The sequence below is a fragment of the Bufo gargarizans genome, chromosome 3, assembly GCF_014858855.1.
Source record: "Bufo gargarizans isolate SCDJY-AF-19 chromosome 3, ASM1485885v1, whole genome shotgun sequence".
Lineage (NCBI taxonomy): Eukaryota > Metazoa > Chordata > Amphibia > Anura > Bufonidae > Bufo > Bufo gargarizans.
The window spans coordinates 43,551,176-43,570,236 of NC_058082.1; the positions used below are offsets into that span (position 1 = coordinate 43,551,176).

The 19,061-nt window shown below is 44.9% G+C and overlaps 1 protein-coding gene across 2 annotated transcripts in view; it reads right to left on the bottom strand.

Annotated features, from left to right (window-relative positions):
- Positions 1 to 19,061, bottom strand: part of NARS2 (asparaginyl-tRNA synthetase 2, mitochondrial) — a 47,705-nt gene that overhangs the window by 14,041 nt on the left and 14,603 nt on the right. The window contains exons 10-14 of one of the 2 annotated variants that reach the window (XM_044285353.1): positions 18,967 to 19,004; positions 9,873 to 9,939; positions 8,675 to 8,809; positions 7,676 to 7,813; positions 3,261 to 3,358 (exon numbers count right to left, since the gene is read on the bottom strand). In XM_044285353.1, the coding sequence (XP_044141288.1) occupies positions 3,261 to 3,358; positions 7,676 to 7,813; positions 8,675 to 8,809; positions 9,873 to 9,939; positions 18,967 to 19,004 (476 nt within the window). The remainder of the gene's footprint in view (positions 1 to 3,260; positions 3,359 to 7,675; positions 7,814 to 8,674; positions 8,810 to 9,872; positions 9,940 to 18,966; positions 19,005 to 19,061) is intronic. The other variant, XM_044285354.1, reaches the window with a different exon arrangement.

Sequence of the window (19,061 nt, forward strand, 5' to 3'; positions counted from 1 at the left end):
CTACTATAATACGGCTCCTATGTACAAGAATATAAGCACTATAATACTGCTCCTAGGGACAAGAATAACCTACTATAATACTGCTCCGTATGTACAAGAATATAACTAACTAATAATACTGCTCTATGTACAGGAAGATACCTACTATAATACTGCTCCTATGTACAAGAATATAACTACTATAATACTGCCTCCTATGTACAGGAATATACCTACTATAATACTGCTCCTATGTACAAGAATATAACTACTATAATACTGCCTATATGAAGAGGACCATGTAGAGTTACTGACTGCAGTAAACCTGGATACCAGTGGGGGCTATAAGGCAGTTGTAATGGCTGTCACCCAGCTCTCCCACATACAGATACATTTCCAGGTCAGCTGCTTTCTCGGATGATTTTATAGTAGGGGTCCTGGGAATGCAGAGTGGCATCAATGTGACTTTGCACAGATGAGGAATTAGGCGACTTCCACTAATTACAGAGTTGTGCCTCTCGTTACCATCATCTCTCCCATAAAATAAGGCTGGAAATAACTTTTTCTCATTGGAGTCAGCTGTTCGGTAATAAAAGCCAGTGTGACATGTGAGGCCGTCATCTGGACATGATTTGGGAAGTTAATAAATGTACATTAAATTAATTGAGCGAGAGATAAAAATAGCACAGAAGCCGTGTCATGGCTGAGCGCCCCGTCCCTGGCGAGGAGGAGGAGGAGGGCCGCACCTTGCATTTGAATTTGTAGAATGTGTCATAAAGTATAAACCACTATGGAGATGAGTGTGAGAAGTCCACCTGCTATACTGCACACAGGTGTCACCCCCGGATGTGTCTGAGGGAGGTAGGTAGGTAGACACTGCTCCTATGTACAAGAATATAACTACTATAATACTGCTCCTATGTACAAGAATATAACTACTATAATTTTGCTCCTATGTACAAGAATATAACTATTATATTACTGCTCCTATGTACAAGAATATAACTACTATAATACTGCTCCTGTGTACAAGAATATAACTACTATAATACTGCCCCTATGTACAAGAATATAACTACTATAATACTGCTCCTATGTACAAGAATATAACTACTATAATACTGCTCCTATGTACAAGAATATAGCTACTATAATACTGCCTCCTATGTACAAGAATATAACTACTATAATACTGCTCCTATGTACAAGAATATAACTACTATAATACTGCTCCTATGTACAAGAATATAACTACTATAATACTGCTCCTATGTACAATAATATAACTACTATAATACTGCTTCCTATGTACAAGAATATAACTACTATAATACTGCTCCTATGTACAATAATATAACTACTATAATACTGCTCCTATGTACAAGAATATAACTACTATAATACTGCTCCTGTGTACAAGAATATAACTACTATAATACTGCCTCCTATGTACAAGAATATAACTACTATAATACTGCTCCTATGTACAAGAATATAACTACTATAATACTGCTCCTATGTACAAGAATATAACTACTATAATACTGCATCCTATGTACAAGAATATAACTACTATAATACTGCTCCTATGTACAATAATATAACTACTATAATACTGCTTCCTATGTACAAGTATATAACTACTATAATACTGCCTCCTATGTACAAGAATATAACTACTATATTACTGCTCCTATGTACAAGAATATAACTACTATAATACTGCTCCTATGTACAAGAATATAACTACTATAATACTGCTCCTATGTACAAGAATATAACTACTATAATACTGCCCCCTATGTACATGAATATAACTACTATTATACTCCTCCTTTGTATAAGAATCTAACTACTATTATACTCCTCCTATGTATAAGAATATAACTACTATAATACTACCTCCTATGTACAAGGATATAACTACTATAATACTGCTCCTATGTATAAGAATATAACTACTATAATACTGCCTCCTATGTACAAGAATATAACTACTATAATACTGCTCCTATGTACAAGAATATAACCACTATAATACTGCTCCTATGTACAAGAATATAACTACTATAATACTGCCTCCTATGTACAAGAATATAACTACTATAATACTGCTCCTATGTACAAGAATATAACTACTATAATACTGCCTCCTATGTACAAGAATATAACTACTATAATACTGCCTGCTATGTACAAGAATATAACTACTATAATACTGCTCCTATATACAGGAATATAACTACTATAATACTGCCTATATGAAGAGGACCATCTAGAGTTACTGACTGCAGTAAACCTTGATACCAATGGGGGCTATAAGGCAGTTGTAATGGCTGTCACCCAGCTCTCCCACATACAGATACATTTCCAGGTCAGCTGCTTTCTCGGATGATTTTATAGTAGGGGTCCTGGGAATGCAGAGTGGCATCAATGTGACTTTGCACAGATGAGGAATTAGGCGACTTCCACTAATTACAGAGTTGTGCCTCTCGTTACCATCATCTCTCCCATAAAATAAGGCTGGAAATAACTTTTTCTCATTGGAGTCAGCTGTTCGGTAATAAAAGCCAGTGTGACATGTGAGGCCGTCATCTGGACATGATTTGGGAAGTTAATGAATGTACATTGAATTAATTGAGCGAGAGATAAAAATAGCATAGAAGCCGTGTCATGGCTGAGCGCCCCGACCCTGGCGAGGAGGAGGAGGAGGGCCGCACCTTGCATTTGAATTCGTAGAATGTGTCATAAAGTATAAACCACTATGGTGCTGAGTGTGAGAAGTCCACCTGCTATACTGCACACAGGTGTCACCCCCGGATGTGTCTGAGGTAGATAGGTAGACAGATAGAACATAGACAGATGGATAGATAGATAGATAGATAAGAGATAGATAGATAGATAGATAGAAGATAGATAGATAGATCTAAAACAGGCGTTGAAAATGGTAAATGATCGGGGCCTGCTGGCCTGTCCCTTTCTCCGCACATTAGACAGGTGTGAGCAGGGAGAGGTTGCAGATTGCAGCACAACATACCTTTGCATCGCAATTTGCGCCAGAAATACACCTAATTTAGTGATCGTCACAGTGCTTTGTAATAATATTCACCCCCTCTCTTAGATGTCCCTCATTATTGTACATTTGTGACTAAAATGTGTCTGAATTAAAGCAAAGACCACAGGTCACCAATATCTGCGTCTATCTATGTAAACTTCGAATAGTTCAGAATATCCAGTAATTTGTCACAAGAATCTACAGTATATAAAATCAAATCAATTACGTGTCCAGACGTGACTGCAGGATGTGAAGTCTCTCTTCTCTCAGGCTCCCACCGAAAAGCTCTCCGATCCCTGGAACGAGAAGATCCACAGCGGCCACCTGCAGTAGACAATGAGATGGGGCTCAGTGCCTCCTCCGCCGTGCATCCCTTATACTGTCATCCCTTGTGATAGTGACATTCCTCTCCTGCTGCCATACATTTTTGGCTATTTGTTTAATGGATCTGCTAAACAGATGATAAAAACGTAAAACCAGCCTTAATCCCTGTGCTGCCAAGAGTTTGGAAAGAATTTTGACATACGATACCTCCTAAAAATGCAAATGCAGGATGTGCAGAGCTTATACATGTCACGTGTCCCTATCACCAGAACAGAAGAAATTAAAAATCTCCATCTGGATGCCACTAAACATTCCAGTCCACAAACGTCCTGATTAAGCACAGGGGGTGATTACATATGCAACTACTCTTCTTCTTCTTCATCCATTTGTTAGAAGAAAATCCCACCCTACAGCTTCCAGGTCACTGGAGGCTTTACAGTGGGGAAATAAGTATAACAGGCTGTTATTAGGGGGTGTAAGGGGGTGATAACATGGAGAAACGTTCCCGCCCCTGGGGTCTCTGAAGGCTGTACAGGGAGATAGATGACAGCAACAGTTATAGGGGTGATAACATATACAAAAGTTCCTGCATCACCCCCTGGGGACACAGGGGACTGTACTAGGCACAGCGATGAAAGGTACAGGTTCTGGTTGGTAACGGGGGGATAACAAGAAGAAAAGTTTGGGCATACCCCCTGCAGGGCAACTGGAGAACGTAATAGGCAATGATGACAGACACAGGCTTTAATTGGTCACAGGGGTGATAACATGAAGAACAGTTCCTGTATCATTGTCTTTTAGGTTATGATTTTTTTTTTTTTATTATTTTGTTTTTTTTGTTTCATCGTGCTTATAAATTACCCGTATACGTTCTCTTAATTCTGCGGGTGATTACGATTATCACAATACCAAATTTATCCAGTTTTGTAATTTTGTTTGCAATAAAAACTTTTTAAAGGGATTTTCTGGGAGTAGATTATTTATGATTTATCAGCAGGATAAGTCACCGAGGGGGTGGTGTCCGACTCCCTGTACTGCCACCGATCAGATGTTTGAAGAGACCGCGGCACTTCAGTGAGCGCTGAGGCTTCTTCCTAGACCGGTGACGTCACATTCTTTGGTCACACAACCTAGGCGAGATCGGTCCCACTCAAGTGGAGTGCTTGATATGTTGTGAGGAGGCCCCAATGCTTCTCTTCTGATGGGTGGCGTATCCCTGCCTTTATCAAACTTTTTTTAAGCTTCTTTTTTCAGTTGCAGTAGGGAACCGGAACATCAGATTTTTTGATCACTTTTACAATACACTGCAATACTTCTGCATTGCACTGTATTATGCCTGTCAGGGAGCCTCTGGCTGGGTCTAATAGGTTCTTTTACATGGTCATCCTGTGACCGTGTTGCAGGAGATACTGATGGACTTACAGAGGGAACACCTTTCCTGTGTGATCACTACTGACTGCGACATCTAAGGGGTTAATAGCATCCCGTGTAGATACGGACAGAGCGGCTGCCGGGTCTGGTCTTGGAGAGGGCTCTTGACTACCTGCAGGAGTGATGGATGCATGGGAGGAGGGGGTGGCCAAGAAGTCCCCCTGTTCAAAAATGTTGCTGTGGAGCCCAGTCATTCCTAGTTACGCCACTGATAGCTACGGTCACTACAGTAGGTCTCCTCGCACAAGCTGAAGTCACATCACAGAATTTAGAGCCGCTTGTGTTCACTTGTGGTTTCCTAACAGTAAAGCAATTTTTGAGTCGATTGTGGAAATTGCTAAATGGGAAACCATTTCTTCAAACTTGTTTCAGCAGAAGTGTTATTTCACTTTTCTCCTCAACTATGGGGCAACACAGAGCAGGTCAGTGCAGGAGAGCGCCGCATAATAGCTTCGACCTCACCCATGTGCTCCCACGTCCGAAGACGCTCCCCCATTGATTAACATTGGCTCTAGGCATTTATTTTCACGTAATTTATGTCTGGAAACAGTCAGCAAGATGCTGTTGACAGCTCTAACATACTTATTAAGCATCTTTATTTAAAGGGATTCTGTCACCAGGATTAACGATATGTAGATATCTATATGGGCCCATTAGTCTTCATGCAGTGTTTACAATGATCCCTCTGTTTATGCTCTGTGTGCCTTATATTCTTATAAAAAGCGATCTTATTCCTATGTAAATCACCTCTGTCAGGAGCCCAAGGGGTTGTCCCACGATCTCCTGGAGCCCAGCCGCGCCCATCGATCCGGAGCCCAGCACCGCCTACCACTTAATTTATTCACTGCACTATCCGGACGTCATGTAATATCTGCTCCGTATTCTCGCGCTTGCTGCCAGAAGATTCCTCCGCCTAGGACTGCCTTGCGCAGAGAGAGTCTTTTCCGGTCCGATCGGGGTGTGCAGGGATCCGGCGCATGCGCAGTTGACAAGTGGAAGACAGTGCCAGTAGTCCGCGCGGGCGCAGACTACAGTGTACACTGCGCCTGCGCGAGACTACGGAGCAGAGATTACATGACGTCAGGATAGTGCAGTGAATAAATTAAGTAGTAGGCGGTGCTGGGCTCCGGATCGATGGGCGCGGCTGGGCTCCAGGAGATCGTGGGACAACCCCTTGGGCTCCTGGCAGAGGTGATTTACATAGGAATAAGATCGCCTTTTATAAGAATATAAGGCACACAGAGCATAAACAGAGGGATCATTGTAAACACTGCATGAAGACTAATGGGCACATATAGATATCTACATAACTTTAATCCTGGTGACAGAATCCCTTTAATTTAGAGCTTATGATGGTGCCTGTTTTGAATGAGTTTTAGGTTTTTCAACAGTAACCAATAAGCACCCAAATATCCATTGATTAACACTGGCTCTAGCCATTTATTTTCACTTATTTTCACTTATTTTATGACATGTTATAAGGGAAAATAATAAAATCTACACTACAACTAACCCAAACCCGATATTCTGTGAAGAAGTTCTGGTCTGGGTACCACATTCAATTTTTTCTCACACGCGTGCAAAATGCATTGCACTCGCGCGGAAAAAACTGAACCACGCAACGCAATCAAAACTGACTGAAATTGTGTGCTAACTCGCACAATTTCCCTGCCACGCACCCGCATCCTATCTGGCCCCAATTCGTAACGCCCGTGTAAAAGAGGCCTTACTGTTATCTCTTCCCTCTACTCAGCCTCCAGTGACCCACCCCAAGGGGCGATGCATAGGTTTTACTTCATGGCATCACCTTTAACAATGACAGAGGATATGTGCTCTCTGTTTCTCACACTAAGGCCTCACCGTTCCGTTTTTTTTGCGGTCCGCAAACCGTGGATCCGCAAAAAACGGAAGCCGCCCGTGTGCCTTCTGCAATTTGCGGAACGGAACGGGCAGCCCATTGAAGAAATGCCTATTCTTGTCCGCAAAACGGACAAGAATAGGACATGTTTTATTTTTTTTGCGGGGCCACGGAACTGAGCAACGAATGCGGACAGCACACGGAGTGCTGTGCACATCTTTTGCGACCCCATTGAAGTGAATGGGCCCGCACCCGAGCCGCAAAAACTGCGGCTCGGATGCGGACCAGAACTACGGTCGTGTGCATGAGGCCTTAAGGGGTCTATTTTCTACTAAAGGGTTAAGAAGATGAGCAGTTGCATTAGTAATCACTCCCTGCACCTTATCAAACAATTTGTCAATTGTGCAATTTGCTGGTATCAGGATCATGGAGATCAAATGGGTTCATAAGATTGTAGGTCCTGGGTATTCATAATAAAGGTAGAAAAAGCCATATTCACCAACCGCTATCAAATCTACTTGTTGACAGTTTCCAGTAAGCAATAGGGGAATTACTATACTGAACAACTGATCTAAATTTACAAATACTATAAAAAAAAAAATGAAAAAAAATATATATATATATTGCTAAATATAACATACTGCAAGGTTTTTCAAATCTGGTGTTAAGTGTCAGTCTGAACCTATTTTTTTCATACAGCCCTACCCAATATTTAGTTTTTTTTTGCATTTTAATTTCTCGCTTTCAGAGGGCTTTAACTGCATTATAATCCCATTGAATTAATTTTAATTAAATGTCCACATTTAAAACCAAATTATTTCACCACTACTTGAAAAAACAAACAAACATGAAGCACCTTCACAAAATATTAGTATTGAAAAAATGCCCAGTTTCCTGTATACAGCTGCTATGCAGATCTACGTGTCTCCATGGTTACAGACTACAAACAAACCCTGTGTAGTCTGAGCCTGCAGTCCTGTGTAACTGATAGGATATCAAGAGGACAAACCTATGAACCGATCACTTACCGTACGCTGAGGTCCGTCTTCATTGTCACGGGCGTAGAATGGCTTGAGGTCATACGGGTAGTTGATGACGAACACGGGGAAATCGCCGCAGTGCCTGACCAAATACTTCTCGTGTTCTGTCTGCAAGTCGCAGCCCCACTGCAAGGAGAGACAGCGCTCCGTCTTCTAGATCACCACACACAAACCCTTCAGCATCTTTTCAATCTTTATTACCTTTATGTTTAGGGTTTCAAAACTTTTTTCAGTTACTTATTTTTAATCAGGGAAGTGTAGACGAATGATTTTGCCTGAAAACCACCAGCAACTTGGTGTTGACTGATCTGTTGTCCTTATTACATATCTCAAAGCGCATAAACGTGCTTTGGACATTTTCAAGTGGTCACGCAGCTCAGCCATCATCACCCGGAGAAAGCCTTCTTAGTTACAACTACTCGGTCCTCTCTATTGTATTCCTGCAATGAGGAAACCGGAAGCTGAACCATCAGTGTTCAGCCAGGACACCGCTGGAGCCTGTGCAACCCACTGGGCCACAGGTGTGCGGCACTAACTCTTGCAGGGACCTTAAAATTAACCATTTGACCTAGGCCACCAGGGATCCCTACATAAACCCCTTAACTACCTTAGACCACAATGATACTGGAATGAATCCCCTAGATCACCAAGTTTACTCATTTTACCCGCTTCAGTGACCTAGACCACCTTGGATATTGACATCAACCCCTTCACTGCCTTGGACCACCAGAAATATTAACATTAAAGGGGTTGTCCGAGTTATGTAAAAAAAATATTAAAAATATAGCACTGTAAATCTGATGGTCGGCAATATATACATAAGCTAAGCAAGCTTCAGGCAAAAAAATAATAATCTATTTCATCATGTCCCTGGTTCTCTTCTGGCCCTTTGTCTGACTGCTGGGAGACTCAGCAGCATGTTGTATGTGTAGGACTACAAGTCCCAGCTGTATGACACTGCTTATACACACAGGATCTTCCCCCTACCTGTTCTTGTGCAATGCTCTGCAGACCTCCTCCAGTCTGTCGGCTCTGTGTCTGCAGGAGGGAAGATTCTGTGCCTAGCATTTGTCTCTTCATTGCCTGCAGCTGCTCAGCAAAGCCTCCAGCCCTGAGCCTGTGCTGTCAATGGTAGAAAGGGTTATTCTTTCCTGAAGAATCCAGTCGGAGGGAGACACAGGGCAGACTGCAGTGCAGGGGGACATAGCCAGCACAGTGACATTCCGTGCACAGGTACAGACATGCTCCCCAGGCTTGTGCACCAAACATCATCAGAGCAGCGAGAGAAGCTGACATCACAGGTCATGTGACCCTCAGTGAAATCTGAGAAAGGAGCCACTGCAGCTGAAGGAAGTGAATTGTAAACCCCTTACATTTGATTAGTTAGAAACATACAAAGAACAAACAAAAAAACTCAAGACAACCCCTTTAACCCTTTTCCTGCTCTTGACCAGAGGCATACTGGAATTAATCCCGTAGATCACCAAGTTTACCAACATTAACTGCTTCAATTCCCTAGACCACCATGGAGACTGACATTAAACTCTTCACTGCTTTAGACCACCAGGAATATTAAAAGAGCCGTCTGCTTTTTTTATATTCATTCCTCAGAATAGGTCATCAATATCACAACGGCAGGGGTCTGACACCCAGCACCCCCCACAGATCAGCTGTTTGAAGAGAGGGCAGCGCTCTTACGAGCGATACCTTTTCTTCACTGTTTACCTGCTCGCTGTCGCCGCTGCAGTGGTAAACGGTGTAATTACAGCTCAGCAGTCTCATTCACTTCTATGGGATGGATCTGTAGTATTTCACCTTAAACAGGAAGGAGCCATCCTATTGAAGTGAATGGGACCCCGGCCGATCTGATATTGATGACCGGTGACATCTGTAACAGAGGAAGCTAAATGACATCCGAATTAGCTGCAGTTACTGCTCCCACCCGTTCCTGCAAGGCTAAAACCAAAGTAATGGCCATGTCGATTGTCACCCAGCTTTCGCAGAAACAGACAGAAGAGGACACTTTCCCTGATCCCGCTTACTCCAAGGCACTGTCAGTTTCACTTCTGCACGCCATGTCTTACGTAACACACCCAGACGGTCCTATGGGCTCTTGCTTAAGAAAACGTGGCCCCCTTACGTGATTTCAAAACCGAGAGAAATAATTTTCAGACCTATCTCCCACCTCGGTTTTGTGCTGAAATGAAGTCGCCGCTTTCTTGAGAATTTCTAGGGCTTCGGTATAAGACATCCTGGGAAGAGAGAAAGAACAGTCTGTAAGAAATCAGCCGTCCATTGAGGGTAATTACACGGGACGTCTTCTCCACAGAAGTGATATTCTGAGAAGTCTGCGCCCCTCTTCCTCTGTGTTTTTCACTTAACTGGCCGCACTTTCCTGGTTGACAATTAGGGGATTTAGGTCAGTCCAGCTCTGCCTAATTACTGTCTGAACTGCACCTCAATTACTGTCAGGGACTGAATGTGCTTCCCTGACTGTCGTCATCACCGGCGGAGGGGGGGGCTGTAGTGAGAGGACGTGAGCTTGTCCCAGTGTCTACAGCGCCTTGTGAAAGTATTCACCCCTACCTGTGGTCTCTTTGTTTAGGCTACTTTCACACTAGCGTTTTGGGCGGATCCGTCATGGATCTGCAAAAACGGATCCGTTACAATAATACAACTGCATGCATCCGTCATGAACGGATCCGTTTGTATTATCTGTAACATAGCCAAAACGGATCCGTCATAAACACTATTGAAAGTCAATGGAGGACGGATCCGTTTTCTATGGTGCCAGATTGCGTCAGAGAAAACGGATCCGTCCCCATTGACTTACATTGTGTGTCAGGACGGATCCGTTTGGCTCAGTTTTGTCAAGCGGACAGCAAAACACTGCAGGCAACGTTTTGGTGTCCGACTTCAGAGCTGATCGGAGGCAAACTGATGCAAACTGAGATGATCCTTTTCCATTCAGAATGCATTAGGGCAAAACTGATCCGTTTTGGACCGCTTGTGAAAGCCCCCGAACGGATCTCACAAACGGAAAGCCAAAACGCCAGTGTGAAAGTAGCCATAGTTGAAACCCGGAATTAATCTAGTGGATCTGACAAAGCAGTCCAGCGTGTTACAGGGGAATGAAAAAAAAGATGTGAGTGCATATGTATTCACCCCCCTTTTGCTATGAAACTCCTAAACAAGGTCTTCTTGTCAACCAATTAACTTCCAAAGTCACATAATTAGTTAAATAAGATGCCATTAAAGTGCCACAAGATGTGCCACATGATGTGATAGGCCGCCGAGTCTACAACACTACTAATCAAGCAGCATGAAGGCCAAGGAGCCTCCAAACAGATCAGAGACAAAGCTGTGCAGAAGTACGGATCAGGATGGGTTCTGAAAGAAAGTCCCAAAGACTAAAGATCCCCCGGAGCACCGCTCCATCCCTTATTAGAAAATGGAAAGAATATGGCAATGAAAATCACCAGGTGTTTAAAATCAGAAAAAAGCGTCTGGTCGTTAGGGATTTCCGAGTTGTGCCGCGATCCCTTGTGGCAGCCTAAGGCTACTTTCACACTAGCGTTTTTACTGGATCCAGCAGGGTTCAGCAAAAACGCTTCCGTTACTGATAATACAACCGTCTGCATCCGTTCAGAACGGATCCGGTTGTATTATTTTTAACATAGCCAAGACGGATCGGTCATGAACTCAATTGAAAGTCAATGGAGGACGGATCCGTTTTCTATCGTGTCCCCATTGACTTGCATTGTGGGTCTTGACGGATCCGTCTTGCTCCGCATCCCAGGACGGAAAGCAAATCGCAGCATGCTGTGGTTTTCTCTCCGGTATGAGAACAGAACGGAATGTATTTTGGAGCACTTCATTCTGTTCAGTTACATTTTGTCCCCATTGACAATGAACGGGGACAAAACTGAAGCGTTTTTGTCCAGTATTGAGACCCTATGATGGATCTCAATACCGGAAAATATTAACGCTAGTGTGAACGTAGCCTTACACTGCACAAGTGATCCTAGCCTGGGGTTAGATCCCACTGCGCACGTGTGAGCCTGACTTTCTGGCTGGTGAGAGATTCAGACTCACGCACGCGCTGCTGGTTCTAACCCCAGGATAGGATGATCACATGTACAATGTACGGCAGGCTGCGCAGCATGGACGACCCCTTTAAGGCATCTAAGGGAACGACCATACTGCGAAATGTGTAGCACGACATTCATGTCACACCAATGTCGTGCAACATTTTTTGTAAGGACAGTCAATGGTGTCACACTCCAACTTGGATGGATTTTTTGCGACTTGGATGGATTTTTTAACTATCATTATAAAGAATGTGGCGCGACTTTTCAGCGACAAATGTCGCCGGTGCAGCCCTAGACTAAATGGTGGAGTAATCTGATTGGCAACAAAATCTCCAAATTTGCAAATTCACTGCATACTGGGGAGATTTAGTCAGCTTTAGTAATCACGTCAATATGCACCGAAAACTTGTTGTACATGATTTGTACCGCATTTATTACGTGTTCTAGACACTTTTTGCAATTCGTTGTATGGGGGAGGGGTTCATGGCTTGGCAGGATAAGGATATAGAAGAGAACCTCGTGGCACTGTGCTTTCTTGTGCTGGGAGTCTGGTTCCCACCCCAGGCATATAGAAAAATAGAAACTCCCGCAATGTGGATGCAAAGTATTGAGTCTTTATTGCAAAATGCGGCTGTACAAGTGTGACGTTTCGGCCACGCAGGGCCTTTATCAAGTTACAGCGAAACAAAAATAACATAAACCAAAAGGTAAGTTCATATGACGAGCACCATGATTAGTGGTGTATAAAAGCCATGTGTAGCAAGCGACGTGAGAAGATTAAACAGATCTATAGCTGGTGTCTGTTTAGTGGTTTGGATCCAGAGTCCAGTGACCGGGCGGCATGGAAGGGCTATATATCTATCAAGGTGATAAGGAACAGGACGCATAAGTATTGTAAAATATATTCCATTACTAGATTATAAATGAGCAGCAACGTTTACCAGAGGATAACTATCCTTAATCTAATACAGAATAAATGGAGGTACATAACAGGCAACAGTAACGATCATATGGATGATGTTAGGACAAACATAAGTGTAGGTGTAAAATCCATATAAGCTATAGGTGATATATAGCCCTTCTATGCCGCTGGGTCACCGGACTCTGGATCCAAACCACTAAACAGACACCAGATATAGATCTGTTTAATTCTTCTCACGTCGCTTGCTACACATGGCTTTTATACACCACTAATCATGGTGCTCGTCATATGAACTTACCTTTTGGTTTATGTTATTTTTGTTTCGCTGTAGCTTGATAAAGGCCCTGCGTGGCCGAAACGTCACACTTGTACAGCCGCATTTTCCAATAAAGACTTTGCATCCACATTGCGGGAGTTTCTATTTCTCTATTGGCAGGATAAGGGGCATGAGTTCTAGATGTTCTTACATACTGGCTGAAAGTAGGCCAACCAAAAGGTGGTGTTATGCCGGCCACAAACAAGGCAAAAGTTGGCTGGAATGGCTTACGGCATTTCAGCCATTTTAAATATGGGGGCACAACTGGGAGCGATTATATATGTATGGGGGCACAACTGGGCGCTAATATCTATATTGGGGCACAACTTGGGGAGTATTATAACTAGGGCTCACTAAATGCAGGTGAAGAGGTAGAAGCTGCAATATATTCGTAGCTGAGGGAACAGCGTTAAAACATAACTTTTAATAGTACTTTAAAAGCGCCATATACAATAATCAGGTAAAAGTATTACGCCACATGGAGTAGCTATATGTGGCTGACAGTGCAGCTATTAAACGAGTGCTAGCCAGCCACCCGCTCCACCCAGCCGCCATGTTGTGGGCTGCATGGAGTACAGCTCTAGTACAATATCAAGAATCCCCTCTATCTCTTTTCAGTGCCCTCCACTTTGGCACACTTTTTTTTTTTACAGGAGGTTGATAAACTACTTGGCAAAAATCTAATATTATGTATTTATGGACGGAGAGGCACTGTCCCTCTCGAGTATGGCACTATTGGGGAATTTAGATAATCTAAGCTGCTTCCGATACTTTCAGCGCTCTCAAGTGTAAGAGAGGTTTCACTGCTGGAGATAGACACTTCTTCACTTTTAAATGATTTGTTTGGATTAGTAATGGTTATAAGGGTAAAATTTCCCAATTATATAAATTATTAATTAATGCACTTTTTTTTACAAGACTGGATCACCGGGCCAGAGAGCTTGGGAAGCTGATTGCCCAATGATTATGTCACAGGGGTGGGGTAATATAGGTACTCACTTAATATTCGTTTCGCACAATTTTAATCATATATTGATACAATTTAATATTATACACATAGTCTATATCACTCCTACTTGGCTCAAAAAACGTGGTTTACGAGAATTGCCCCCGGTGTGATTCACAGGGGGGCAGATTTTTTGCACATTTTCTGGTGGTGTCCTGATTTAAAAACATATTTTTTTTAAATTGAAGATCGTGACCCCTCTGACTTTTGGATACTAAGTGATTTCTCCAAGCTAAACTGCCATAAGTACCGGAAAATTATTTTGGTTAAGATTATGTTCTTAGCCAGACTCCTTATTACCCGAGCTTGGCTTTCTCAAAATACTCCAAAAATTAAGGACTGGTTACATTTAGTAAATATGGTCAAGCATTATGAGAATATTTTATATAAACAAAGGAACTCTGAAGAAAAATGGTCCAGAATATGGGGAGACTGGTAGGTTCTACATACCAACTTCCATCCTTCTTCCACTTTACGGTTTTTTTTTTTGGGAGATAATGAGACGCATCGCTAGGGTGGGTGGTTGGGGATAGGGGGGATTGTGTGGGAATCGGGAGAAATGTATTAATTAAACTACTGATTGAATATGTAATTGTTTTATATTGCTATAAATAAAGCATTAAACGAAAAAAATAAATAAATAAAGAATCCCCTCTATCTCCTATCACTAAGGCTACTTTCACACTTGCGTTCAGAACGGATCCGTCTGCATTATATTGTAAAATAAATTCTAAGTGTGAAAGTAGCCGCAGACGGATCCGTCCAGACTTTACATTGAAAGTCAATGGGGGACGGATCCGTTTGAAAATTGCACCATATTGTGTCACCTTCAAACGGATCCGTCCCCATTGACTTCCATTGTAAGTCTGGACGGATCCGTTTGCCTCCGCACGGCCAGGCGGACACCCGAACGCTGCAAGCAGCGTTCAGGTGTCCGCCTGCTGAGCGGAGAGGAGGCCAAACGGTGCCAGACTGATGCAGTCTGAACGGATCCGCATCCACTCAGAATGCATTAGGGCTGGACGGATGCGTTCGGGGCCGCTTGTGAGAGCCTTTAAACGGAACTCACAAGCGGAGCCCCGAACGCTAGTGTGAAAGTAGCCTAATAGAGACCGAGATACTATCTATCTCAGAAAACTAATTCCCTACTGCTAATCCGACGCGTTTCGACACTTAAGATTAAGCCAGGTGTTTCATCAGGAATGACATTAGGAAGCGTGAATATTATGAGAACAATGGCGCACCACCACTGATGTTGTGTGGTGGCCTGCCAGCGTTGGGATGGCCAACTATTATAACTACTAGGACTACATGGACTGATCTATGCCTTCTGCTCCGTTCACACCCCGGGGTGTCCATACTGAAGAGTACAGTATGGTCTAAGACAGGAATGCCCAACCTGCGGCCCTCAAGCTGTTGCAAAACAAGATTTTTGTGAAGTCACCTGTAAAATCTCTTTCTCGCTGAGTTCATTGGGGGACACAGGACCGTGGGTATAGCTGCTGCTGCTGCTGCTAGGAGTCGACACTAGGCTAAAAAGTGTTAGCTCCTTCGCCGGTTATATACCCACCAGCCTTAAGAGAGAGCATATCAGTTTGTGCACAAGCAGTAGAAAGAAAAGAAATCAGAAATGAAATAAGATAACAATAACCAATGGGTCCGAACCCAAAACTGAGGACCCTACCAGTTCAACTGCCAGAATCAACTGCTGTCACCTGCGGCAAAATTAGAAACAAAAACAACGGGTGGGAGCTGTGTCCCCCAATGAACTCAGCGAGAAAGAGATTTTACAGGCGAGTTCACAAAAATCTCGATTTCATTAGGGGACACAGGACCGTGGGACGTCCCAAAGCAGTCCACAGGGAGGGAGAAATCACACGCCCATGGAAGTCACAGCTGCAGGAGTCTAAGACCCCTGCGGCCCAGAGCGGCATCTGCAAAGGTTTGCACCTGGTAGAACTTGGTGAACGTGTGCAAGGAAGACCAGGTTGCCGCTTGACACAACTGTAAAGGGGAAGCCTGGTGGAAAGGGGACCAAGAAGCGCCCATCGCCCTGGTCGAGTGAGCCGTGATACGGAGGGGCGGAGCCTTGCCCCGAGAGTGATACGCCTCGGCAATGGCCAAATGGATCCACCTGGCAATCGTTCCTTTGGAGGCTGCCAAACCCTTGCAAAGTCCTTCAAGAATAACGAACAGTACGCCGGAACGACTCTAAAGCGGATTAATAAATCTGCAAGGCACGAACCACGTCCAGCTGGTGGACCGTTCCCTATGATGTGAAGGCAAGGGGCAAAATGAGGGGAGAACGATGTCCTCGTTGACATGGAAGGCAGAGACTACCTTCGGAAGAAAGGAAGGCACAGGGTGAAGCACCACCTTATCTTGGAGCAGAATAAAAAAGGGCTCCCTACAGGAGAGCGCCGCCAATTCCGACACGCGCCGGATGGAGGTGACCGCCACCAGAAAGGCCACTTTCCAGGAAAGAAGGCGGAGAGAAACCGTGTTCAGAGGCTCGAAGGGAGCTGACTGGAGAGAACCAAGCACAAGGTTCAAATCCCAAGAGGGTAAAGGGGGGCGATAAGGAGGGACAGTATGAGCCATCCCTTGGAGAAAGGTCTTAACCGGGGCCTTTTGCGCCAGAGTTCGCTGGAAAAAGATCACAAGCGCTGACACCTGCCCCTTTAGGTAACTAAGGCCAAGACCCAAATCCAGTCCCATTTGCAAAAAGGAGAGGATTGTGGGAAGGGAGAAAGGGAGCGGAGGGAGGCGACGGTCCAGACAGAAGCGCAGGAAAGACTTCCAAGTCCTGTGATATATCTTGGACGACGTTGGCTTCCTGGCCTTAATCATGGGGCGAACGACTCCATCGGAGAAACCCCGCCCGAGAATGGTGGTTTCAATAGTCACGCTGTCAAACGTAGCAATTGCAAATGCTGGTGGAAGATGGGTCCCAGAAAGAGATGGTCGTCCTTGAGCGGAAGCGGCCACGGAGCAACTCCTAGGAGAAGGATGAGATCGGTGTACCAGGCTCGGCGTGGCCAATCTAGGGCGGTGAGAATCGTCTGGATTCCCTCCCTCTTGATCCTGCGAAGGACCCGGGGTAGGAGAGGGAGAGGGGGGAAGACGTACAAGAGGGAAAAGCGGTCCCATGGGCCACCAGTGCGTCTACTGCGCATGCCCAGGGATCTCTTGTCCACGAAATGAAGGTGGGAAGCTTGTGGTTGATCCTGGATGCCATCAGATCCACGTCTGGATGGCCCCAACGGTGACAGATGGAGTCGAACACCTCTGGGTGCAGAGAACACTCGCCCGGGTCCACGGTCTTGCGGCTGGGGAAGTCCGCCATACAATTCTCAAATCCTGGAATGTAGACTGCCGATAGCGCTGGTTCATGTTCCTCCGCCCACTTTAGAATTTTGTCAGACTCCGCCATCACCGTCTGACTGCGGGTTCCCCCCTGGTGGTTGATGTACGCCACCGCTGTGGCATTGTCTGACTGGATCTGGACCGGCAGTCCTTCCAGGAGAGGAGTCTAATGAAGCAGAGACAGATGGATGGCCTGAAGTTCCAGGACGTTGATGGGCAGTCTGGATTTCAACAGAGACCATTTGCCTTGAACGGTCCGAGGTGGGAGGATTCCGTCCCATCTGAGAAGGCTGTCATCGGTGGTGATGACTGACCATGAGACTGGGAGAAAGGATTTGCCGGAGACAAGAGCCACCACCTGACTGCACCTGCGGATGAAGGGCGATGGTATGGTCCAAGGAACTTGGTGTCTTGTCCCAGGATGACAAGATCGCCTGCTGGAGAGGACCAGTGTGAAATTGCAGGAACGGAAGTGCCTCGAAGGAAGAGACCATCGTTCCCAACACTCGCATGCAAAAAAGCTTGTCCGAGGAGAGAACATTTGGGCCCCAGGGAGGGAAAAAGGGAAGGAGGGGAGCGGGCAGTGGGGAATAGAGGGGGTAATACCCAATCCGGCCTACTCACCCCATCTTCCTCCTCTTTTGTTAACCCTCCCTCGATGGGTCCAGCAGGGTCACCTCTTCAGCTGCTGGCACCGAAGTGGCAGGAAGCTGGCAAGGAGGGAGGGCCGAATCCAGGTGACCCCTTGGCTGGCGGGAAGCAGGGGAGCGAGGCTGGTCTGGTCCTCTTTTTCTTCTTGGGGAAGCTGGACTGGGAGGTAAGCCGACCCAGGCCATGGTCCCCGGGAGAACAGGGAGGCCTGGCGGCCCTGTTCCCACATCCAGTAAAAGAAACGAAATAAACAAAAAAATAATAATAGCAGAACTGACCCTGCAGAGCAGGGAGGTCTGCTTCCTACGACACTAAGCTAAAAACTGATATGCTCTCTCCAGGGTGGCGGGGATATAGCCGGAGGGAGGAGCTAACACTTTTTAGTCTAGTGTCGCCTACTAGCGGCGGCAGCAGCAGCTATACCCACGGTCCTGCCCCCCCCCCCATGATACGAGTGAGAAAACTACAACTCCCAGCATTCCCAGACAGCCTACAGATAGCAGAGCATATTGGGAGTTGTAGTCTTGCAACAGCTGGAGGGCCGCAGGTTGGGTATCCCTGGTCTAAGCTGACTCTAGCATTAGTTTTCCAAATTTATGTAGTCCATACCAGGGCCAGTAACGGTGGATAAGTCTGGGCACATTGAAGGGCCTGGGGGCCCCGTGTGATCTCTCCATGAGGAGAAAATGTCTTTCTTGCCCATAACAACCAATCACAGCGCAGCTTTTATTGCACTAGATCTGTCTTGAGAAATGAAAGCTGAGCTCTGATTGGCTGCTACGGGCAACAAATGAGTTCCCCATGTGTCAAGCTGAGGCGGTGTATCACAAGGGCCCCATCCAAGGGCCCATATACATTTGCAGCTGGCTCTTTCTAACCCAATAGGTACTGGAAGGCAAGGATGAAACTTATTGAAGTCTTACTTACACAATAAACTTGTTCTTTGTCATTCTCTCCAGCCGGCCCTTGTGAAGAAAGGAGAAAAAGTAATCAAATTAGTCAAAGACGTGTCCGAAAATGAA